Source organism: Malurus melanocephalus, unplaced genomic scaffold (assembly GCF_030028575.1).
Source record: "Malurus melanocephalus ecotype Western Australia unplaced genomic scaffold, MMel_1.1 scaffold_1, whole genome shotgun sequence".
NCBI lineage: Eukaryota > Metazoa > Chordata > Aves > Passeriformes > Maluridae > Malurus > Malurus melanocephalus.
Genome location: NW_026623233.1, coordinates 2517119 through 2539604, shown reverse-complemented (window position 1 = coordinate 2539604; position 22486 = coordinate 2517119). Strand labels below are relative to the sequence as shown.

Genomic DNA, 22486 nt, shown 5'->3' with positions numbered 1-22486 from the left:
GGTATGGCCATTTCAGGGCAAGTGTGCCATTTCAAGTCAGTGTTTGCTTAAGATCATCATCATGTTAAACCCTTGTCATTCCATCTGAGCCTCTCCTGCTTTTCTGTTTAATAGGAACTGTTATGTTCATCTCCATTCGAAATTTTTAAATACTGAATTAAGCAGCAAGTCAGCCTGCCTACCTAGGGAACCAGTCATTTGATACCACCTACTCCAGTGTGGAATGCAAGCTCCTCAGCACTTGTTATGCAAGGATGGGAATGGGCAAAATGCCTGGAATGTTGATGGCTCAAAATGAACAGTTTTTTCCACAGGAATATGGATCAGTAGGGACCTCAGTATCTGGCATTAGGCCAGATAAAAGCACTCTTTTACAGTGACTACAGTTAAAAAATAGTATCTTAAAAATACACATTAGGAAGGAAAAATACGTTTGAAAAACAGGGGCGTCATAAAGGATTGTAAATATTTTTTTTCCACTTTAGGTTGCAATCTATGTCAAGTCATTGATTAATTTAAGTGGATGTTTTAAGGCAGGTTAATATATGCAGTGAGTTTGAAAATAGTCACTTTTTTCTGCCATCCCAGCAGTGAGTATGGCTGATGCAGTACAGGCATAAAATCTGGCATAGGCAAGCATAGTGAATTGGCTTATTTATGTATTTATTATGATTGGGAAGAAAAGTTTGGGTTTGAGAAGACAGATTGCAAATATGAAACCTACTTAAGAAGACTTAATTTTTAAGTTCTGAGCATAACTGAATATGACTGCTCAAAGCTTTTTCTTACTTTTGAGTGAATGAGACCATAAAAGGATGTTTTCTAGCCATGGAGATAAATATTAAAAGGTTTGTCACTGGTGGCTTTTTGGAACCRCTTACCATACAGAGGGATTCCTCAGTGGAAAGCAAGCAACAAAATTGCCCCAAAACTTCAGTTCATGTGCAGGAAATAGAGGTTGCAGAAAACTGGCTTGCTGGTGCTTCAACAGATTTCTGTGTTATATTGTGTTTTGTGCCTTTTTTTTTGTGTGAAGGGAAAACTGTAGAAACAAGAAGAACTAGCTGAAAGAGCTAGCTAAGATTGTCGAGGGAATCAAAGTAAATACCTAATCAGATTTTGGAACTCTTCAGTGATACAAACCTTATCCACAGCAGTACTTTCCTCCATTTAATAACAGTATAATTAAGTTATTGTATGAGAACTTCCACTTTCAAAGCATTACCATAACAGAAATTGAAGGGAATAAACAAACTTTAAGCTGGAATGTCATACACAAAGGGAGTTACGTACTCTCAACGAGCTCAAGAGTCTAAATTAAAACCTCTTGTGTTTATYGAGGATGGTGTTTTACTCCACAGACAAGTGGATTAATTGATTGACTAGCAGGGAAAGAGGGGGCTCTCTTCCCTGATCATAMTTCTCTCTTCCTTGTTGTTTTCATTAGTGTTAATTTGCTCCTGTGGTCTGCTTCTTAACCAGCTCACCCTGCAATGTAGAAGTACCTTGCAAAAACAATTGTGAGTTTTAAAATGAAGCAAAGRGCCAGTCCTTCAGCTGTCTTATGAAGAAACACAGAGATATCAGATGAATCTCATCTTCCTTTGTCCACAAGCTGTGTGTAAAAGCTTATGAACACAATTGCTCAAATAGTGCATGCTCATCTGATTCACACTCTCTTGCCAAGCTATGATAACTCAATTGCACCTGAATTCTGTGATTCTGTTGAAAGGATCTTGAGTCCCTGTTTGTTTCATTTGGCACTGAACACCTGAAAATCAAGCTGTATGTGCTTCAGGAGTGTTTACTGAATCATTAACAGCAGAGCAGCCTGGATAGGGAGAGAAGGGATCCTGACCCTGCTCACTCTTCCTGGCCCTGACATTTGGTCAATGGGGCGAGGTGTTCTTCAGGAAGCTGCATCTGGAATTCATGCACTATAGCTGAGGCATGAAATATGTAGCCACTATGTATTGATTCATAATGGTGCTTTCAGTAGCTATTGGCAGGAAGTTGRTTATTAATGCAAGGAAGAGGAAATGGTATTGAAGGGCTTGATAAAATATTCTGCTTTAGACAAAAATGTGACATAATACCCAATTTTCTTATTTGCTGCAATGAAAACTAACGTGYATGGGGGAAATGGCAGTGAAACTTCTATTCACATATGAACCCAGTCATTGTGAAAGGACTTGTATTGATAGTTTATTTCCCTTCCCCTGATAATAAGATGGCCAAATACTTCCCAGATGTTAGTGTGAGATAAACCTTATTGCATGAGGTKTTTTTTTCAGGTGGGAGCAATCTTGCCTTTGTCATGTCTATGCCTTTTCTTTTATTCATAATCACATCACACTGTGGATCTTCTGTGTATGTGTTATGTGCTTTTATCTTAATTTTTTTTAATTAATTTTCTTTCCTACCTCTATATTTWWAAAAAAAATTATTTTAACCAAATCCAATGAACTACATCCCACTTTTATGGCTGGCTTAAACAGCCTTTATTTATTTATTTATTTATTTATAGGATAATAATCTTTTAGAGGTACTGAACTTTGTCTGAATGCTTCCATTTCAAAGTGAAGATGAAACTGAGTTGTAAACTGCATAAATGCTGTAGAGTTCATGGGTTTCAAATGTTCAAAAATCAGAAAGCTAGATTTTCTCTTACTTCTAATTTCAACTGTTACACTCTAAAGGGTCTAAATTGTCATTGTTAGACAAATCATAAATTTGTCTAAAAACCTAGCAATAAGTGTTCTCTCTCTTATGCCAAAAGAAACATTTCAGAAATGTCTAGCTGTAGGGTTCTTTGTAATATTGATAAGAGTTCAAAATTCATTTTTAAAAGAATATTTTTTTTAAATGTCAGTTGTGGAATTATTCTTAAAATCGTTGTTTCATGTAATGGTTCAGCATATTGAGGTATAGAAAACTACTTTTGACTATAAAGCATATTACAGAAAAAAATTATGTTAGCTTTTTTAATTGCATATTTTTATGATAGGTTCATCTAAAGCCACTTGTATTTTGTAACCAGTAAATCTTTTTTTCCAGACCGATGTTTCTGTTTTAATGGCAGCTTTTATATTCTTAGACTTTTTTTGTCAGGGCTAATATTTTCAGCCCCTTGAGCCATCCCTCTACTTAAAGTGGGATATGAATGTCACTAGTTAAGCGTCTCACCTTCAGCTTCTTCAAATTCTTACTGCACTTTTGAAATCCCAGTTTAAGAGCTGATTGTAAAAGAATGAGGAATTAAAAAAACRTTCAACTTTGTCAGCTGTACAGGCAGCAAACTCGAGCTCTAAAATATCAATTGATTTATTACACAATGAGAAAGCTGTGAGGAGAGATATTGTCTGTGCGATCGATAAAAGCACTGTAGTTGTCACATAGTTGCACATGTAGGAATCCTTGCAGTTATTTACTGTTTTTAAAATACACAGAACAATAAAAAAAAACCCAAAGCAAATCAACCCAGCAAACCCCCCCAAAACAGACTCACCCAGAAATAAATAATCCTTCCAAAACCCTTCTAAATTTTCTTGTTTTGTTATTTAGAAGAAAAAAGGCCCAGGCTTTAACAGGCTTTGTGTTTTGATATTTTTCCACTTTTCTTTTTCTCTTCTGCGTTTTGAAATACGTTTATCCTCTTTTAAAGAGTTTCGAATATACAACAGCAGCTGGCCTTGCTGGATAATGAATCCTGGCCAGGAATGGCTGAAGCGGACAGGGACCGTCTTCAGCTCATCAAAGAGAAGGAGGCTCTTCTTCAGGAGTTGCAGCTCATCAGTCAGCAGAGACGATCCCCAGAAGACATTGCACGTTTGGAGGAAGAAAAAAGACGCTTGGAGGATGAAATTCAGCGAGCTCGAGCAACGTCTGCTCATGGGGCCACTGAAAGGTTTGAGAACTTGAATTGTTTTCTTTTCTGTTATGAGATCCATATAGGTAGCTTCAAAAGGACAAGCAGGGCATTTAATTGTGTCTAAGGAAAAAGTAAGTTGCTAGAGAAATTTAMTTCCAGAAAAAGAGGAGACTGCTCCTGACTCACTATTTAATTCTATCTGCCTTGAACTCTTCTGGAGCAGAGTTGCACTGATGTCAGCTAGTTAGTTTTACTTTCATTCATCTAAAAAGTCTGAATAGAAAGAAGAAATGAGAATAGAATCCCAAAGGATGCTTGGAATAGGTCTTGAGTGATACTGTCTGATAATAGAGACCTGAATGACAGTACCTGGATAGTGAAAGATTTTTCTGTTATTTGCAGTGGACTGATAGTGATCTCCAAAAGCATCAGAACAAAGATCCTTTGCTATATTTAGTTTCTGCCTTATAACAGGAAAGTTAAATAATTATTTTTTGCTGCCTTTTATATACAGTATTTCCTTTCCATTTGCAATCTCAGCAGTGGGAATACATCCCAATTMTGACATTCAGAGAACACAGGAAGCAGAATCATTCTTGAAAAMTTAAAAATCAAGTTATATGTAAAATAAACAACCCAAAAACCTTATTAGTGGAAACACTGTGTTTATTTCAAAGTTGCTCAGCTTTTCCTGTAGCCAGAGAAATGGACAAAACTTCTTAATCTCTTTTTACTGTAGGCTGCTTCCAGTGAAGGCAAGAAACTATTTGTTCTTTCTTCTCTTAAATAGTGGTAAMACCACAGCTTTGACACTTCAGAATACCTACAAGAGCCAGCTTTAATGTGATCTGTGTAAAGGTTAATATTTACACGATTAAGACACTTTAATAATATTTGAAAGTGCTTTCTATACACAGATTTTTGACAACTTCAGTTTCTTTGAAAAGGCTTACTCCAGACAGTAAATTCAGGCAATAAATAGAAAATTCACAGCCAGCCTACAGGTCACTGTAATATATTTTGCAATTTTTGCAGTATCGTTACATTGGCTTTCCAGYTTAAACTGACAGAAAAGGGAGTTCACTTTACACTGTAGTGTAGTAAGTTTTATTTGTTGTTTTTGGGCTCTCRTGTTAGGTAGTGCATACTGTGTTGGCAAGAAGGCCAAGCAATTTTTCCATGGAGTTCATGCTGTGGAAACCAGCATTCCAGTGTGGTACTTGATATTTCAAATGCTAGCAAAAAGTTGAGCAGAAGTTAGAATAATACCGATGAGCAGTAGTTAGAATAATACTCATGGACACTCTTTTTTTATATAACAAGTTGGAGGAAAGCCTACCTATTAGTRTCCCTAATTTTTTGTTTGTTTTAGATTCAGAAATAACCAAAAATATTCCAACTTCTGCTTTTGTATTTCCACTTTGTTCTAATTGTGAAATACAAATTTATTTTTTTTTTTTAATAATTAACACTTCTGTTACTGGGTTTTAAAGGCATTGAGTTATGCACAGATCAAAACAAACTTAAAATTTCTATGATAGAGGTGGGGGTTTTGTTGTTTTTTTGGTTTTGTTTAGTGTTTTTTWAAGATTGGCTGACAGCCTTCGTTGGAGGCATTTCTGGCTTTTTAGCACAGATCCATCCTTAGGGCATCGATCACTTTGGAGTGTAGGTTCTTCAGTTTGTAGGTTCCTAAGTTTGTTTTTTACAGTARATGATGTGAATATCTCTGCTTTTCCCTGCAAGCTTTTGAATCAGTTAAGTTTCTTGTGTATRTTTGTCTTTCTCTTTTTGTTCCTACATGCAGTGCCTATATGGTGTAAGTTTGCATCATAAATTGATGAAGTGGGTGGTTTATTGAAACCAATGCTGCTGTTTTATCCAGGAGAGCTTCCTTCCTATTGTTTTTTAAATCCTATTCATTAACATGTAGAATTCCAGCAGCCATCTCTACAGCTGAGGAAGGTCTGAGGCACTTTAATAAGTTTGATCTGCTTTATCCAAACTGTCAGAATCTCCATTTCCAGCCACCTTGTGATGTAGGGCTGGAGCTGTAACTTTCTTGGGCATAGAAAATGTACAACACAAACCAGAATACTTCCCTGATATTATCCTGAAGTTGAGTGGTTGGGCTTGGAAAAACAAAATGTCAGGAATATAATTCTGAATCCAGAAAAAGAATAGATAGTAGATCTATTAAAATCTATTATTTTAAATTCTAATAATGTCAGAATAAAGAATTTAAGATATCTTATAGGTGTATGAGATTGAYAGCAATAAAGTTACATTCCATTTGTGTTTTGGCAACAATACTGACTAATCCAGCTGCTTGTTATTAGAATGGGGAAAAAATAAGTTGCAGCATGAGATTTTTCTCATAATGTAGTATTCAGAATGCTGTAACACCTGCTTAAATATAATGGTAAATAAATGCACCTAAAACRCATGCAATAAGAGCTTAAATTTGACATTGGTGGTTGCAGWTAACAGAAGTCCTTCAAAAAATTTMTTTTTAGCTTTGAAATTTTACACTGATTATATTGGATAATAGGACTATTTTATTGTGATGAAGTGGAAGATCATAGTATTTTAATGGCATAATCAGGTTGATGGAAGGGAAAAAAAATAATCGTGTAGAGAAGAGTCTTGATATTTTTGCCTAGGACTTCTTTTGACTTTGCTAATTGCTGTAATATATTTTCAGCATCATGACTCTTACATTGTGCTTCAGTTACTTTTCCTGTCTGGGAATTCTCCTGGAGTCTTGATTCTTGTGTTCTTGCTGGAATTACCATTGCTGCATATGAGCAGCATAAATTGAAACTTTTCATTAAAGAGCACAACTTTTGCTTAATATTCCAAACTTCAATGCATTGGTGTTTTTCCACACTTGGGAAGCTCCTAGCACTTTTTGAACATTACTGTGCTGAAGAAAATAGTAATGTGTATCTGTTTAATTATAGGATACTGTTACAAGAGAAGAGAAATTGTTTGCTTATGCAGCTAGAAGAAGCTACGCGTTTAACCTCATATTTACACTCCCAGTTAAAAAGGTAAGTTATGTAAAACCAGCAGGTTTGAAGTTTAACTGCAGCAGAAAATAATATTAATAATATATGAAGTTTACCTTTTTATACTTCTGTGTATGTGTGCCAAGGAAATTAWTTTTTTTACTACATTTATACACTTTGCTCTATGGAATGTGATTATTTGGATGGATTTTTGTAAATAGTATTAGTGATGGCTATTTGGGCTACATTATTGAGTGTCTCTGGGAATTTTATATGTTACCTTTCTTTCTGAAAAGAAGTTCTTGAAATCTGTTGTAATATTATTACAGTTTTACTAATAGGAAGATAGTATTCTTTTAAGTTCTGTGAATTCTTAATATTCTGATACCTTCAGAGATGGGGTTTTGATGCCTGGTGAGATGACAAAATACYGCTATTTAAATATGAGAATGTGTTAAGACCCGCACAGAAGTCCAGAATGTTTTGCATATTCACACTCCCAGCTGCCTTTTGAGATGCAGCTCTTGGGGATTCCTCAGTTTAACACCACSACAGCATCAAAAGCTCAGTTCATGCTGAGTTCCTGTCTCACTTCATCTCTCTGTGGCCCTAGTATTGTTCCCTCCCTTAAGTGAGAGTGGTAAGAGGATCTGGAATAGGATTCATCCTAAAGTCTTTTTATTTTGCATTGGAAAAACCTGTGAGAGTGAGGCTTACACAGCAGTTTGTTAGGACTTTGCAAATCCCTTTGCACTTCTTCTCCCTGGATTGTTATGACCAATCATTAATGTAAATTTGAGCTGGATCATGGTAATCTATCCTTCCTGGCTTTACAGTCAGTCTGCTGATCCAGAGCCTGCTCTGGCCTCTTTTCTGCCAAATCACAGCTGCTTACATGTTGGAGGAAAGGGTAGGCTTACGCTATTGGACTTTTGTCTTCAGGCACTTGGCCCTGATTTCGTTGTCACATGTGCTGCTCCAGTCACAGTTGTGCTTGAGACCAGGGCAAGAGACATGAGCTACACTATAAAATGCCCAATCATCTCTCCATGTCACCATACTGAATACATATAAAGTTGCTTGTGTAATCTGGATTAATGCTTTAATGTCCACATTTATGGTTCTGACTATATTTGAAAGGACATTTTTGTGTTTTCTCTTCCTTTGCCTGCCATAGTCTGTCAGCTAGCACCCTCACCATGTCCTCTGGCAGCAGCAGGGGATCCCTGGCCTCCAGTCGAGGATCCTTGGCCTCCAGCAGAGGCTCCCTGAGCTCGGTCAGCTTTACGGACATCTATGGCCTTCCCCAGTACGACAAGTCAGACAGCGTTACAGACTACGGGCAGCATTTGCGCTTTGACATCATTCCCTTTGAGTCTCTCACCAAGGATGTGCCATATGCTGATGCCATTGGACACTCCAATTTCAATAAGCAGCGGAGGTCTCTGGATACMCCGCAGTCCCTGGCATCCCTGTCATCGCGGTCCTCCTTGTCATCGCTGTCCCCTCCGAGCTCGCCTCTGGACACCCCTTTTCTCTCTGCATCACGAGATTCTCCGCTGGCTCAGATGTCAGAAGGTTTTGAGGAGATGGCAGGCATGGGAGCCCTGGAAATGCTCCGGGCTCAAACCACAGCCTTGGGTGATGATGATGCACAAGGCACGAGCTCATCTCAGACGTCCACTTACCCTCTGGACAATGAAGGGCTGCGAGAAATGGGACCACACTTGACCGCTGTTCAAACTGGCGGAGGTAAGTTTATGAGTATTATTATTTTGTCAAATTGTCATAAAAAATGTSAAACAGACCTAAGCATGCCAGCACAGTAGAGATAGTTCCTCGGTTATTTTACTACCATCAGTTAAAAATTACATGGTAGATGTCAACTGTGAAAAGCATGACMATAACACTGGAAAAACTCCCAAAAGCAAACTCTAGTTTTAGGGCAAAGAGGTGAAAGAATAGAGAAATCTTTGTGAATAGATCTTAAAATAGTGGTGAATTGAGTGGAAGAAAAGGAATGGAATATAGATTTTCATTGGAGTGTAGCCTATCAAGGAACTAGCCAGTATCAGTAAGAAATGGTGTGGGTTAGTTACTACTGAGGCCCCCAGTTGTGCTGATGTTGCCTTTATTCTGATAATGTAAAAGCAATGCAAACCCAGGAGAGATAAGAAGTAACCAACAACCATCTCCCACAAAAAAAAAACAAACACAAAACATGAGGTGATGCTGCTGACAGTGCTTGAAGGCTGGCTGACTCCGTGCTGAGTATGTACATACTCCAGACCAGGCTCCCTTGTCTGGGTTCTGTGATGGAGCAGAAGCCACAGTGGCATGGCTGCACTCATGAGTGAGTGCTTCATCAGCAAAGGAACATCTTTTGTCGGGGATGTGTGAGATCATGAGTGGTTGTCTCTGAGCRCCTGTGTGTGCTGTGATCGCAGAGRAGTGATGGGACCAGTTAGCACAGCACATACACTATTGAGTTTTCCTTTCCTGCTGGGTTGTCAGATTGATGGACTTGGTTTAGGTTGCATTGGCAGAAGCTTCTGAAGCACTGCAGTTGAGAAACTATAATAGAGAAATCAAAAGAGGAAACAGAAAACTTTTGAAGAAATRAAACAAAAGCTTGAGCATACAGGAACATGACAAATTTATTTTCCTGTTTTGGTCAATCAAATGAAGAACTGCTCTTAGTATGAGAAAGATAATCATGATGGCATTTTTGTGTGTTGACTTGCTCATTTTTTTTTATAACATACTAATAGAGAAGAGCTTTTAGAATTTATTTTTAATATTAAAGCTTGTGATTCCCATCCCATTTCTATATCCAGCATTCTGTAKAGTGTTGCATTCAGGACTCATGACATTAGGAATAATGTGAAATATAACCAGGGAATGGATCTTATTATCCAACCAAAATCTTATTTGTCAAATGATAATACAAAGGCCTATTGACACGATTTACAGAAAACCTTTCAGATTTTCATTTTAAAAAAGAAARCATTTCCACAGTGCTAAAAAGCCTGCATTGTTCAAAAACATTTGAGTCTAGACTCATGTACTTGCCTTAATGCATCTAGCACTGCCAGAAGATACTGCAGTAGAATTTACTTTTACTAGCTGTAAACATTTCTAGTGCCCATATTATAGCTTTCAGACCAAAATAAACAGAATTCCAGAGACCAGCACGTAAACTTGTGCTTAAATTAGTGCTGTGAAGAGGCTTCCTGAGGCTTTCTTTAAACCTCAGATCAGACCACAGCATGTCTTCACCCATTGTGGTAAATGAAAATACCTAAGTAGTTCGTTTATAGCTTGTATGTGTTTCCTAGAAGTGAAGGCCTGGTGTGAGGGCGCAGCCAGCAATACAGCATGAAGGGCAACTTCCTGCTTTGATTTTCCTTTTCTCCCTTCTCTGCTATGTTTCTACACATTTCACATTTCTCTGAAAACCTCTGTGTTTAATGTGCTGTCAGTGCTGTGGTATCCAGCTCCTAGTCCAGCGGTTACAACTTTTCCTTATGTACAACAGAGTATTTTGTGTTGCATTTTGAGGAAGAATGTGTGGTTAAAAGGTATCCCGGCTGCCTTTTTTTGAGACTTTTTTCCTTTTTAATATTTACATTTGGAAACAAGTACGTAAAAAATTTGACTAACCTTTCTGATTTTTGACTACTTTGAGTTCCACACTCACTTAGCTGGTGGTTTGGAATTGTAATGCAGTTGTTCGCAAGTAGCAGTTGGAAGTTTTGAAAGTATTTTCGTTTTGTACTCTTTTCCTGGAAAAATTGGATGGAGCATCCAGCTTGTATGCCAGAGTTGGGAGCTCACAGATGCTGGGAGTTTTGGGTTTCTCTGCGGTACCGTGCAGTGTGCCCTGCTGCTGCCACCCGATGGCCTGGCAGCTGAATGCCATGCTGCAAAAACAGGAGGTCTTGCTTCTGGCATACCTTTTGCTTGCTTCTTCAGTGGACAAAACGTGGTAATTTTGGTAATTCACAAATAAATGGCAGGCTGGGAGGATTAATACTGAATAAACTGTATGAACTTTGCACTGATGCAGCACCTGAGCAAATTCAAGGGGTTCTTCAGGAACTGCAGTTCTGATGTTCAGTTGCTGATCTGTGTTRTTCTGCATCTGTCATAGGATCAATTGTGAAATAAGTTTGCATGTGTGAATGGAGGGAATATGCTTGAAAAGTTAAATCCATCATATTTGTAAAAACGGGAGTGGGAGGAAAGGTTAATAGAATATTGGGTTTTWATATCTTCACTATCTCTTCTCTATACTAAATCTTTCAAGTGCTTAATTTCTTTTAATGCCTAAATAATCTCTTRTTTATAAAATACTGTCATGGATCTAAAGGGTGATTTATCACTATGTGCTTTTTGTCTTGTTTCTCATGCGGCACAACAGAAAAAATCACTGTAAGTGAACCTGAAATWTCTTACTGTGCTGTGTGTTTTTCTGTGTGAAGTGTTGATTGTTTTGTTTTGGGATGGCATTTTTGGGGGATTTTTTTGAGTTGCATGAGAAGAAACAGGAGATTTTGCTACATTTGGTTTTGTTTGATATTTTGCTGTATCTGTTTAATCATTATTGGCATACTTAATTTTTTTGCTATGTCMACTAAACAATACATTCACAGCTGTAGTTAAACTCAGGGGGAAAGCATTCTTTGACCTTCAGCTTTATTATATAATAATAATGCCTGAGCATTGCCTGAGCGTTATGGGAGGTTAGGTGTTTGTGTCTTTGATTAGTTTTTATGAGAATGTTCTACTCTTTTATTAGTGCATTTTGAGCTGACATACAGTATTTGTAGTCTCCTAAGCTTGTGAAACATGCTTTASATTTATTTATGTATTTTTTTAGCAAATGAAAGTTTGGACAGCAAAATTTTCTTTGAAGTTCACTTTTTCAACTAATGACAGTGACAATGCTCTTTCATTCAGTCTGTCTTATATTTATCAAGCTTTGGCACTCAGTTGTTCTGGAATATCATATATATATTGTATATTGATTTTGTTATTTAAATAAGAAAATTGAAGGTTTTTAGACAATTCCTTRGCTTCCAGTACTGCAACGTCTGTAACCTGTACAAAACTTTTTTCTGTTTAAACCAAAATTTGGGATGTCTTTGATCTTGACCAATTTTTCCTGCTGATTTTTTTATGCTTCTCCCCATTTAAGGGTATATTCTGGTGTCTGCATCTCTCCCACATTTGCTAGGATTGTCCAAAGGTTATCGAATGCTTCCATGGCCTGCGGACAGTGGGCAAATCATTGTCAAGTTACATTGTTCTAGTGTGTCAGTTTTTTATTTCATTACATTGGTGCCTGAGACCAACTTTTCCTTACAGCCAAACTGGGAACATGAACCTCCCAAGGACAGAGCCTGCAAGATCTTTTGTCTGCTATGTTTATACGAACTGTGCACACAGGGGGTGAGCTAAGGGCTTATTTATGAGAAGAAGTTGTCCTASTGTAGCTTGCTGAAATTAGTACAGAAATTATAGAAGCACTTAAAAAAAATTTTCACTTTTGTGAAGTTCAGCCTTTTTCCAGTGATGTAGAATTTTTGAGAAACTTTAGTATGTAGATGTCTCTACAGATTCCTAATTTTGGTTCTCCATAAATACCAGTGACAGAACTGAGGTAGGCTCACGAAATCAAAGGAAAAARCCAACCAAGCAAACAAAAAAAAACCCAATCAAAACAACCCACAAATCCACCACTTTTGTACAAGTGATACAGAAGAGAGCATGGTTCAAATACAGTTTTTTGCTTTCTGTATGCTCACTTGAACTTGGCTCTCATTTGTGGTTAGGATGTCATGAGTAGCACTGCATGGTGTGTGATGTATAAGAAGGGTGGGACACTGTACCTGGAGGTGAGGAGCGATGGTGATTCTTTCTCTGGGCACAGAGACAAGTGCAGATTGGTTTGTTCCTAGACAGCAGATAAATTTCCTGCTTGCCTGAAGCTGACTGAATCCTTCAGTGAATTTGGAGGAGTGGTCCATAGGGCTACTTATGCATCCAAAGGACAGAGAACTGGCTCTGCTGATATACAAGAATTTTAGCTCCCAACAGGACTGGTTGATTTTTTTAACACCTTTGTGAACTTTGTCCTGTTAGTGGCCTGGTAACAGGAATGTACCTTGGGCTGGCTCAGAGCTGATGGGCTTGGTGTACCTTCTCTGCCAGTTCCACTAAAACTGACCTTAGCCAGAGCCTTCTGTTGATAGAAGTAGTGTTTTGACCTGGAAGACTTTTATCAAGTTCTCATGTCCTGACATCCTGTCCTGGTGGTACTTGGGTGGGAGGTGAGGTGAGTACCATGCAGAAGGGTGGCTCACCGTACCTCAGCTGGGTTGTGCAGGCMGAGCTCAGGCTATGGCTGAGGTTCTTCTGAAGGAAGCTTACTGAGGAGATGTCAGAAATAAGTTTAGATGCCTTAATATAGCAGGCAACAAAGGTACTTAACAAGCTGTTACTTTGAGTAAGACATGCTTCATCCTTAGTTGGGGCAGTAAGCTGTAAATGTCAGCTGATGCTTGTCTCCCATGCATTGTGCTGCTGTCACTCTGCTGAAACTGTCAATGCKTCCATGCTGTCTTAAATTTTTAAGCATGAGCAGAAACAATAAAACGCTTTCCCCACATTTGAAGTGCYATCTCTTTGTCATTGCTTTCCTGCTTTGAGGACAGTCATTGAACCTTATTAAGCAAAAGACGGTAAAAGTTCTTCCCTGCACAGTGAAGAAACTGCACTTCACAAGTCTGCTTAGTGGTTTTCTCTAGGACTCAAAAAGGAAAACAACCTCAAGTTAGGCACTGTTGTTGAAGTGTTGAAGCCTCTTCTGTGCAGTTCTTGAACGTTACTGCTTGTGCACGTACTTTAAAGGATTGGTAGCTGCTATACCTACTTGCCTGTGCAAAGCACGGTGTATAACGTAATTTTGTTGGTACACTTAAAACGTGAAAGTGATTGCTGAGTTGCTGTTTATTGTGTGGCTGGTGATTCAGGGAAGAGTGGAAAAGGGGATTGAATATTGCTTYCTCCTTCCCCCAGTCAGTTTTCAAAGTAATTCACTAAGAATTCGAAAAAAAWCAGTGATCTGAGTGAGTTGGAAAACACTGGTTCTTTTTGATAATGGCTCTGAGACTGTAAATAAAAGCTGCTATTATGTGATGGTAWAAACAGTATGCTCTGAGACTTTGTATTAGGAAACAAATGAGAACAAAACCTCACATTGTGTTATCAGATAACTTTTAAAAAGAATTAGTCTCTGTGTTTGTTTTCAACCTATTGTATATTCAGTAGGTAAATCTGAAAAGCTTGGGATATCATGTGTACATATGTGAATTAATGTAAGTCTTCCTTTAGGAAGGAATTATTCTACCAGAAAAACATTCAGTAACAATGCAATTGGTTTATACTTAGTATTGTCACAGAGCAATTAGCCACAAACTTCCTTCCTTGATTTTCCCACAGAAAGTCTCCGGTCAGTCCTATTCTAGGTTTTTAGCTTAAAGTTAGATGAAAAATCAGTGAACTGCATTTGTGCTGTTTTGCTGCTAGTTTTGATACAATACATGCTTCTTGTTTAATTTTGAAGAAACTGCCTTGAGCTGATGTTGTCACCTTTTTTCTCCCTGGCAGCTGTAACTCTGCGAGGAGACAGTGGTAGAAGATCGGAGAGGAGAGCCAGGCGAGTTTCAGCATGTCTCTCAGATCATTCACTGGCTAGTGACAGTGGCGTGTTTGAAGCTTTAAGCAAAAGGTCAGGTGTAWAAATGCATAGTAAGCTGGAAATATTCCTGTTCTTCCACATGGCCCAAAAGAATTAGTTGTRAATTTATGAGTAGGGTTTCAAAATTGCCAGTTATTAGTAACATAAAACTACTAGATTCCATGTTTTAAAGGAAAGAAGCTTTTTACGTGCAGTCGCACTGTCATTTTCAAGTGCCAAGTCCCTTTTGTTTTATTGTCTCTGACATTTTAACATCATGTCTCCCTTGAAAGATAGTTTTCTTATCCTTTTAGTCATTAATTAGTAATTTTATTTTAACTATCTTTAACAATATTGTACAGACTGTGACTTAGAATGCCGAGTTAACTGCAAGGCAGAGCCATATGAACTGCCAGAAGTCTAAAAACATTAGGTTCACCAAGTGATTGAAGGATAAAGAAAAACATGTTACTTAATACAATTGTTTTAACATAGAAAGCAGTAACTGGGAAGAAGATAAGGTTTGAAGGATGCTAAAGAAAGATGGAAGACAGAATAAAWATTAAAATAACATAAATATCTTGAAAGAGTAATTCTAAAACCTAAATTTTTACAATTGTGAATTACTACTACTAGGTGTTTTTAAATAGATGTCCCGATCCTTCTAYATTACCAGTCCCTCCTGTATTACCAAATAATTGCTTATATCCACAAATCAYAAAACAAATGTTAGTTCACCATCTAGCAGCTTAGGTCAATATGTAGTTTACAGTACTTTCTGTTCCTGCAGGAATGAAGATCTGGAAGAGCCTGTTTATGGTGATGCTGCCAGTAGTGAAGAACCRCAAATACATGTTGGATTTCTGTGAGTGATTACTCCTATTTCTTCCTATCAACTCTGCAGGAATTGCTCGCTACTTTTCTTGTTTACGATTTTTAACTTTTTAGTAAACTGAATTGCAGTGTGTATTTTTAAGAAGTTTCTGAACTGACAGCTAAAGTTCAGTGGATTACAGATTGGTCAGTCACGTGCCATTTTGTGTTGGGGATGTGCCGTAACCACAGTCCTTTCAATGCTGACTGATGAAAAGGCCTTCATTGCTTCTTTCAGTAGCATTTATTTTCATTGTCTGGGCTGTTAATGTGAGTATTGGTATAGGGATATGTCTCTGTAAGTGAGATCTTTTTATGCCAAATAAAGGAGGATTACCTTAGGAAAGTCACAGGTGAAGAGACACAAATACAAACAGTCCCAGCTGTACAATACAGCTTTGAAATGTTGTGCTTTTGGCATACTATTGTTGGTAGTGGGAGTAGCACGGGGAAGGGCAGATTATTGCCATGCGAAAAAGGATATCTTGCTTAGCCCTCCAGAATCATCTCTGCCCCTTGGAAAACTAATTCCTAAGACAAGGAGTTTTTAAAGTATCAACCAGGTTTGTTTGTGGCATTTCAAAATTCATGCTGATGTGAAAGAGTAGAATTTTTAAAATTTATTTTTAATAGCCAATGGAAATAATGCAGATGGATTTGTCTAATGTGACTGATATGTTGTTACACATGCATACACATATTTGCATATGGTGTAACTGTTTAAACTGAGGAATGTGTTTGAGAAAACCTGTCAAGGAGCATAGGAAGGCAAGTTGTTGTTTTCATGCTGAATAATTCACTTAGTTCTATTACCTTTGTTACTGTAGCTAATGCTTTTGACTGAAACTGATAWGYGCAAGAAATTTGTTTAACAAAATGWGCTTTTACATTCTTGARATCTGTTTAGTCTTCATCTTTATTTCTTAAGCAAAGTATCAATGATTGGTGACTAACACAGRAAATTTGTTTTCCAGGCATGACAGTGGAAGCGAGTGTCTGCTAGTCCATGTRTTACAGCTGAAGAACTTCACTAGTCTAGTTGTTAAAGAAAACTGCAAAATGTAAGCTTAAATTTCACCCAGAGTCTGATCATTGTTTGTTTCATGCCACTGTCATAAATGCGGTAGATTTATTTGGCTTCATCCAAAATTAAACCATTTCTAGAGAAGATAGTATGTCTTAACTTCCATGAGGAAAGAGTGCATTTTATGGACACAAAGTATCCCTTTTACAGCACTTCTGTCACAATGTTCAGGTAACAAGCGTRGTCTCTGTGTTCTTACTTGTTTATTGTGCACAGGAAGGTTTGTTCAAAAATATATGCGATAGTCCAGAGTAAGCTTGGTTTATTTTTCTCAATTCTATGACAGCATCTCTGTTAATCAGTAAGAGAGATACCTTGCCTTTTATCTTTAAGAAAGAAAACCGCACCAAAAACCACACAAACAACAACAAAGGATGCAGACTTTTGTGGCCAGTATAGCTCTCCATGAGTATCTGTGAAAGACCTTCTGAAGATAACATTAACACAAGTACTAGCTGAGAATCAGTACAAAAGATTAAATTTTTTAACCACTGACAGCTTRTGCTACTTTTTCAAATTTCATATCACATACAGAACATAACTTACTTTATTCTAATAAATGTTTCTTAAATAATCACAGTGTTGTCATAAAACACTGTTTTATCTATAGGTACATATCWTAGCATATTTTAACAAAATTCAATATGTGAAAATTGTTGATCTTTATCTCTGGGAGAGAGAAAGCTTGAAAATGGAGATATGACAGCTCTATTATATTGTAAAATAAGTAATTTGGTGGGGGCTGTTAAAGTGGCATACATCTCCCTGAGTGAATTGGTCTTTGTTGAGAACTTTATTGTGCTAACTCTGCAAAACTCTAGTGGAAATTCTTCATGAAGGTCAGTACATTAGTGTTGGTCTTTTGCCCTGTTTCAGTGTGAGTGCAAGGGCACATGATAGGGAAAAACATGAGTATTGTGTAGTCTGCCATTTTTTTAATCCTTGTCATCAGAGAAAAAATAAGCATCATCTGAGGAAGGTAGTAAAATAGAGTCACCAAAGAAMAAGATGAGTCCAGAGGGTTTGTTGGGCATTGTCATCAAAGCAATTAGACATCAAAATGCTGTTCTATTCTCCATCCTTCTCAACCCTACTTTTGCTGGAATCAAGAATTGCATTGCTGCAGAGTGACTTAATTGGTCTAGTCAAAAAAAATAAGTTTCAATTACTGAAAAAAAGCAGGAAAAGCTTTAATCAAGTTTAATTAACTTCTCCATGCAACTGTACATTTATTGAGTCAAGTGCTGCAGCAGCTGCAGGGAAGTTTGCCTGCAGCAGCCATTGAGCAGAGGAGCTGGATCTCTGCTGTTTTACAGAATCTGTTCTTGTGAGAATCTGTTTAACTAACTGATGCTCCACAGTCCAGTGTGCTGCAGTTCCACCACAAGGAGCTCTTCCAATTGTCCTGTAACCATTTATTTGCCTGCCAGTGTGAKCCCCTTGCTGATGGTGTCATAAGAGTTTGTGCAGCTATGTATTCGATAGTGAGCCTCAGAGCTGGAGCAGGTTTTTTTAATCCTTGAGCCTTTGTGGGTTTTGTACTAGGTTAGCTTTTTAACCCAGATAAATTTTCTAATCTGGGKCACAACACACTTGCATGAAACTGTTTCCTGGCATGAGGAAAGGAATAAGATATTGCAGGGGTTTGGCAAGCACTCAAGACAGGGAGAACATGGAAACAATTCTCTAGCTCTGCTCCTTATGCTGTCAGATGAAAGTGGTTGTTTTTGTTTTGGGCTTGGAGTCTTAAATGACATGGTACCACATATTTAAATTTATCTTTTGAGATTGCAGACAGATGAGTGACTGTAGATTTCTTTTGCCATCTGAATTTCTTAATTTCTTAAAGTGGAAAAAAAAAGGTGGAAGGAAGAAATGGATTGGTAAAACTTTTGGGGCAATTCAGTTGCCTAAACATGGGCATGTGTTTCCATTTGAAATAGCATAGCACCTGGCCTCCAGCTGCTGCTGCTCAGAGGAAGGCTCTGTGTARCTCTCCCATAGATCCTCTCATAATTGCCMGCTCCTTTTAGATGMCTTGGATACCTTAGGGCAGCTCAARTGCCTCTTGGTGCTTCTACTTAAGCACCAAGTTTAAAAAAAAGAAGTTTTATTAGAAAAATATAGCATTTTGAGATCAGCTTGGAAGATCTGCATTAAGAGGGCAAAGTAAATTCTGGTGATGAGGAGATCTCAAGGCAGATTCTTAATGTAGAAGTTACACTGATTTTTTTGCTTAGCTTGATTTTGAGAAATGCCAAATAGCTTTCCTTGTCTGAATTGTGCTGTTTGTCTCTTTTGCTGTTCCCAGTCATGTGAGAGTTTATTTGCCACCGCTTGAGTCAGGCACACCAACCACTTACTGCTCTAGAGCTTTGGAATTCCAAACTCCGTTAATATTTAATGAAGTGTTCCGAATCCCTGTGCACTCAAGTGTTTTGAAATTAAAATCACTGCAGCTGTATATCTGTTCAGTTGATCATCAGCAACAAGAAGAACTATTGGTAAGTGGTCATTTTTCTTAAAAGCCATGTGATATGGGAAACTAACCTGAGGAATTAYTTTTAAGGTTAAAAAGAGAGCGTAAAAACTTAATTTTTCCATAAGAAATTCTGATAGTTACGTGTTAATGTGTCCATTTGTTCACAYATGTAAGTGTAGTTCTGTAAATAAAGAAGTGAGATTTTAAAAAAGTAGAAATATGTGCATTTTGGGTTACATAAAGTCTTAAAAATGATTCGCAAAATTAGCAGAGCTTGAGAATTGGAGCATTTTCATCAGTTTTGAAAGCAATCTGTTCCACTGTTGCTGTTACATTGTAGAGGCATTTTGAAAATTGATGTAAGATTTATATTCATTGCTACAGGATTTAATAGATAAGAAGTGATTTAATAGATAAGAAGTGATTTAATAGATAAGAAGTGATTTAATAGATAAGAAGTGATTTTTTTATTTGTTTAATGCATTTATTAGAGACGTGTTTTGTGGAAAGTTGAAAAATCTGCTGTTGCTAAATTTTGGTGCAAGAAGGAAAGCAGTATGTAAAAAGTTAAACTTTTCCCCAAAGACTTAATCTGACAGCTTTTAGACTACAGTGTGTGCAAGACTTAAGTTGCTGCATGATACTGTAATGCCTGTGTGAGGAATCAGTACCATTCAAATAGGTTCTTACTACAAAGGGAACAGATACAGACCCCTTATTACTGTAACAGTGAGCGAAGAGGACTTACATACATCAGTCTTAACTTTGTTGCAGGGTAACAGTGGCCTTGGAACAGTTCTGTTACCTCAGCTTTTGGCTTTAAACTGATTGAGATATCATGTGCTAACTTCAGGTGTCCTAAATGTTAGCTTCATTTAGCTGTTGTCAAATGCAAACATGCATAATTAAATCTGCCTTGGGGCTGATGTCCTGGTTGTTTTTGGTTGTTTGTCCTGGAAGTGAGTGGGCTGCCTTTGCAATAAGGAGTTTGAATGGATTAGTGAAAAAAATTTTAAGGCTATCAAAGAAGTTGAGAGACAGACATCTCACTGCCATTCTGGGCTGTGGATAAGAAGTGGTTTTTTGAGCCAATCTGGTCAAGAAGGCATGTTTGTTAGTCCACCTTCAAAACTAAGTACCATCTTACGTAAACAAGGGTCTTACTAGTGACGGAAGTGGACCCAAGGTCTTGTCTGCAGTAGGAAGTTTTGTCAATGTAATTAAAGAGAAAGTATCTCAAGAGCAGGTTGGATATATTGGTGTAAAATGCTTTGTGCTGGTATATCCTATTCCTCTGGGAAGCTAARTAGCTATTTAAGTGTAAAGCATCTTGCTATTGAAACAAGTACATCTAAGTTTAGGGTGCTTTTATTCTGACTTCTGTTACTGAGTTGCCAAATGATATAGGTCTTCAGGTTGTACGGCTATGGATTTTTTTTTCTCTTTCATGGTCTTAATTTGGTTTTGTCAAAAGTATCTTTGTCAACAGTAATTGGTAACATAGTTTAAGGTAAGTTAACATGCTACTCAAAAAGAGAGAAACAATGSCAATTTCTTAAGGTAGGTGCATTGAAGTATCTCTTTAAACATTGCGATTTTAGTTCTCTTCAGCTGTAATTTGAGAATGAGCATTTTCTCAAACTGAGAAATCACTTGCTATATGCTACCTCTCTTTAGAACTGCTGTGATGGTCCCTGTCAGCAAGACCTCTGTTTTTAAAGATCTCTTCCACTGAGATTACACTTTTTCCCATCTRTTTAATAATGCATATATTTCTTCAATTCTTGATGACTGCTTTATTTTCAGTTAGGTTATGCCAGTATGATATTTTCCTAAGTGCAAAAGCCAGACTGGAGTTTATCTTAAGTTATATAAATACTTTTCTGTAACAGGGAACAAAAAAAAAAAATCTGGCAAATAGTTCAATTATAAAGAAATAAATATATTACATTTGTGGTATAGTCTTTCCATTTCCTCAGCATTTTACTCTTATGCCCTGCATGGTTGAAAGATCTTTCTCTATCTTAAGTTGGCTTATTACCTCCCTGGTGGCCTCATCAATCTTGAGATAAGGGAATTGTTATTTTCCATGATTAGCATATATAGTTCATGTTAAAACATAAAAGAAATATGAATGCCTTTCTTASAGTCACCCAGCATTGCTGTTTCACTCCCAGTTCCTCATCTTTTACAGCCCTGACTGATTTGTCCATGTCTTAATTTATTTGATTTCTTCTTGCGTGTAACTTTATTTTGCATTTTTTGTTTTTATTTTGGGACATCTGTCCCATTTTTTTAGTATGATTTTAAATCCTGATTGTTTTCTCATAAAGAGACGTGTTTGTTTGTCAGACATCAGAGATATTCATAAATGCTGTTACTGTTCTGCCATCCAAGTTGTTAACAAATGTGTCAGAACAGGCCTGTGACCAAACTGTAGCAGACCCACCTTGGTTTCTTCAGCATTTTGAGTAAGCTCCAAATCCAATCCATGTCCATTGAGGTGGACATGAAATATTAATTATTTCAGTACTGATAATTCTTAATTGGGTTTGATGGTGATTTTCTACTCAATTAGTGATTCCCTTTGTAGTGGCAGCTTCTTTGGCAGGCTTGCTTAGCTGCCTAATAAATGCAGTGTACAGGGCAGTGTCAGGCATCTTAAGAGTCAGCATATGCTTTTTCCAGTATTGCAGACAGAAAACAGTTTTACTATCTACCTCTTAAACTAAACTCAGTGTGTCTTAAACATTTTCCAATGCTGATGCAAAAGTGTGTTTGATCACATTTCTATCTTACACTGCATCAGAGCAAGTAGATAATTAGAAGACATGTGTATTATACAGACAAAATAAAAAGCATCCTGTAGCCTCTGATACACTGACATGAAATAACTTTCTCAGTAACATGCTGTATCCTCATATCACATTATTTTGTTAGTCTCAGAAACTTTTCTCCATTGTCCTCTATGCACCTGTTTAAACACAGCCCCAGGGATCATTTGTCTTGGGAAAACAATGCAATAATTTTTTTATTATTGTTTTCTAATTAACTGTTTCTTTACCTGCTTAGAGTTGAATGCAGTTTCTGTCCTTGCTGTTAAAATTGTATAGTTTTTCAATTTGAAAGCCATTTTTACAGGACTTTTCCAGTGATGCAGAAGAAAACGTTCTTGTCATGTGTTTCATTAGAATGGAAATGAACATATTGTAGGGATAGCCAGAGAAACAAAAAGCTGTACTTATAAAAAAGCATTGGTAGGTCCAGCTAGTGAATTGATTTAAAAAAATAGTAAATAAAATAGGCAGCATGGATCTGTTCAYGGCTGTTTTTCATTTATGTGAACGCCACTGAGAAATTTCTTACATGAGCTCTCCCTGATGGACTAGAGCTACTTCCAAGCTTGAAATACTTTTAGTGA

At 37.3% G+C, this 22486-nt stretch overlaps 1 protein-coding gene across 3 annotated transcripts in view; it reads left to right on the top strand.

Moving 5' to 3' along the window:
* WWC3 (WWC family member 3) overlaps nucleotides 1-22486 on the top strand; it is a 99767-nt gene that overhangs the window by 66661 nt on the left and 10620 nt on the right. For 2 of the 3 annotated variants that reach the window (XM_057389733.1, XM_057389717.1), the window contains exons 9-15: nucleotides 3665-3907; nucleotides 6835-6924; nucleotides 8060-8634; nucleotides 14557-14677; nucleotides 15417-15491; nucleotides 16474-16560; nucleotides 18895-19087. In XM_057389733.1, the coding sequence (XP_057245716.1) occupies nucleotides 3665-3907; nucleotides 6835-6924; nucleotides 8060-8634; nucleotides 14557-14677; nucleotides 15417-15491; nucleotides 16474-16560; nucleotides 18895-19087 (1384 nt within the window). The remainder of the gene's footprint in view (nucleotides 1-3664; nucleotides 3908-6834; nucleotides 6925-8059; nucleotides 8635-14556; nucleotides 14678-15416; nucleotides 15492-16473; nucleotides 16561-18894; nucleotides 19088-22486) is intronic. The other variant, XM_057389726.1, reaches the window with a different exon arrangement.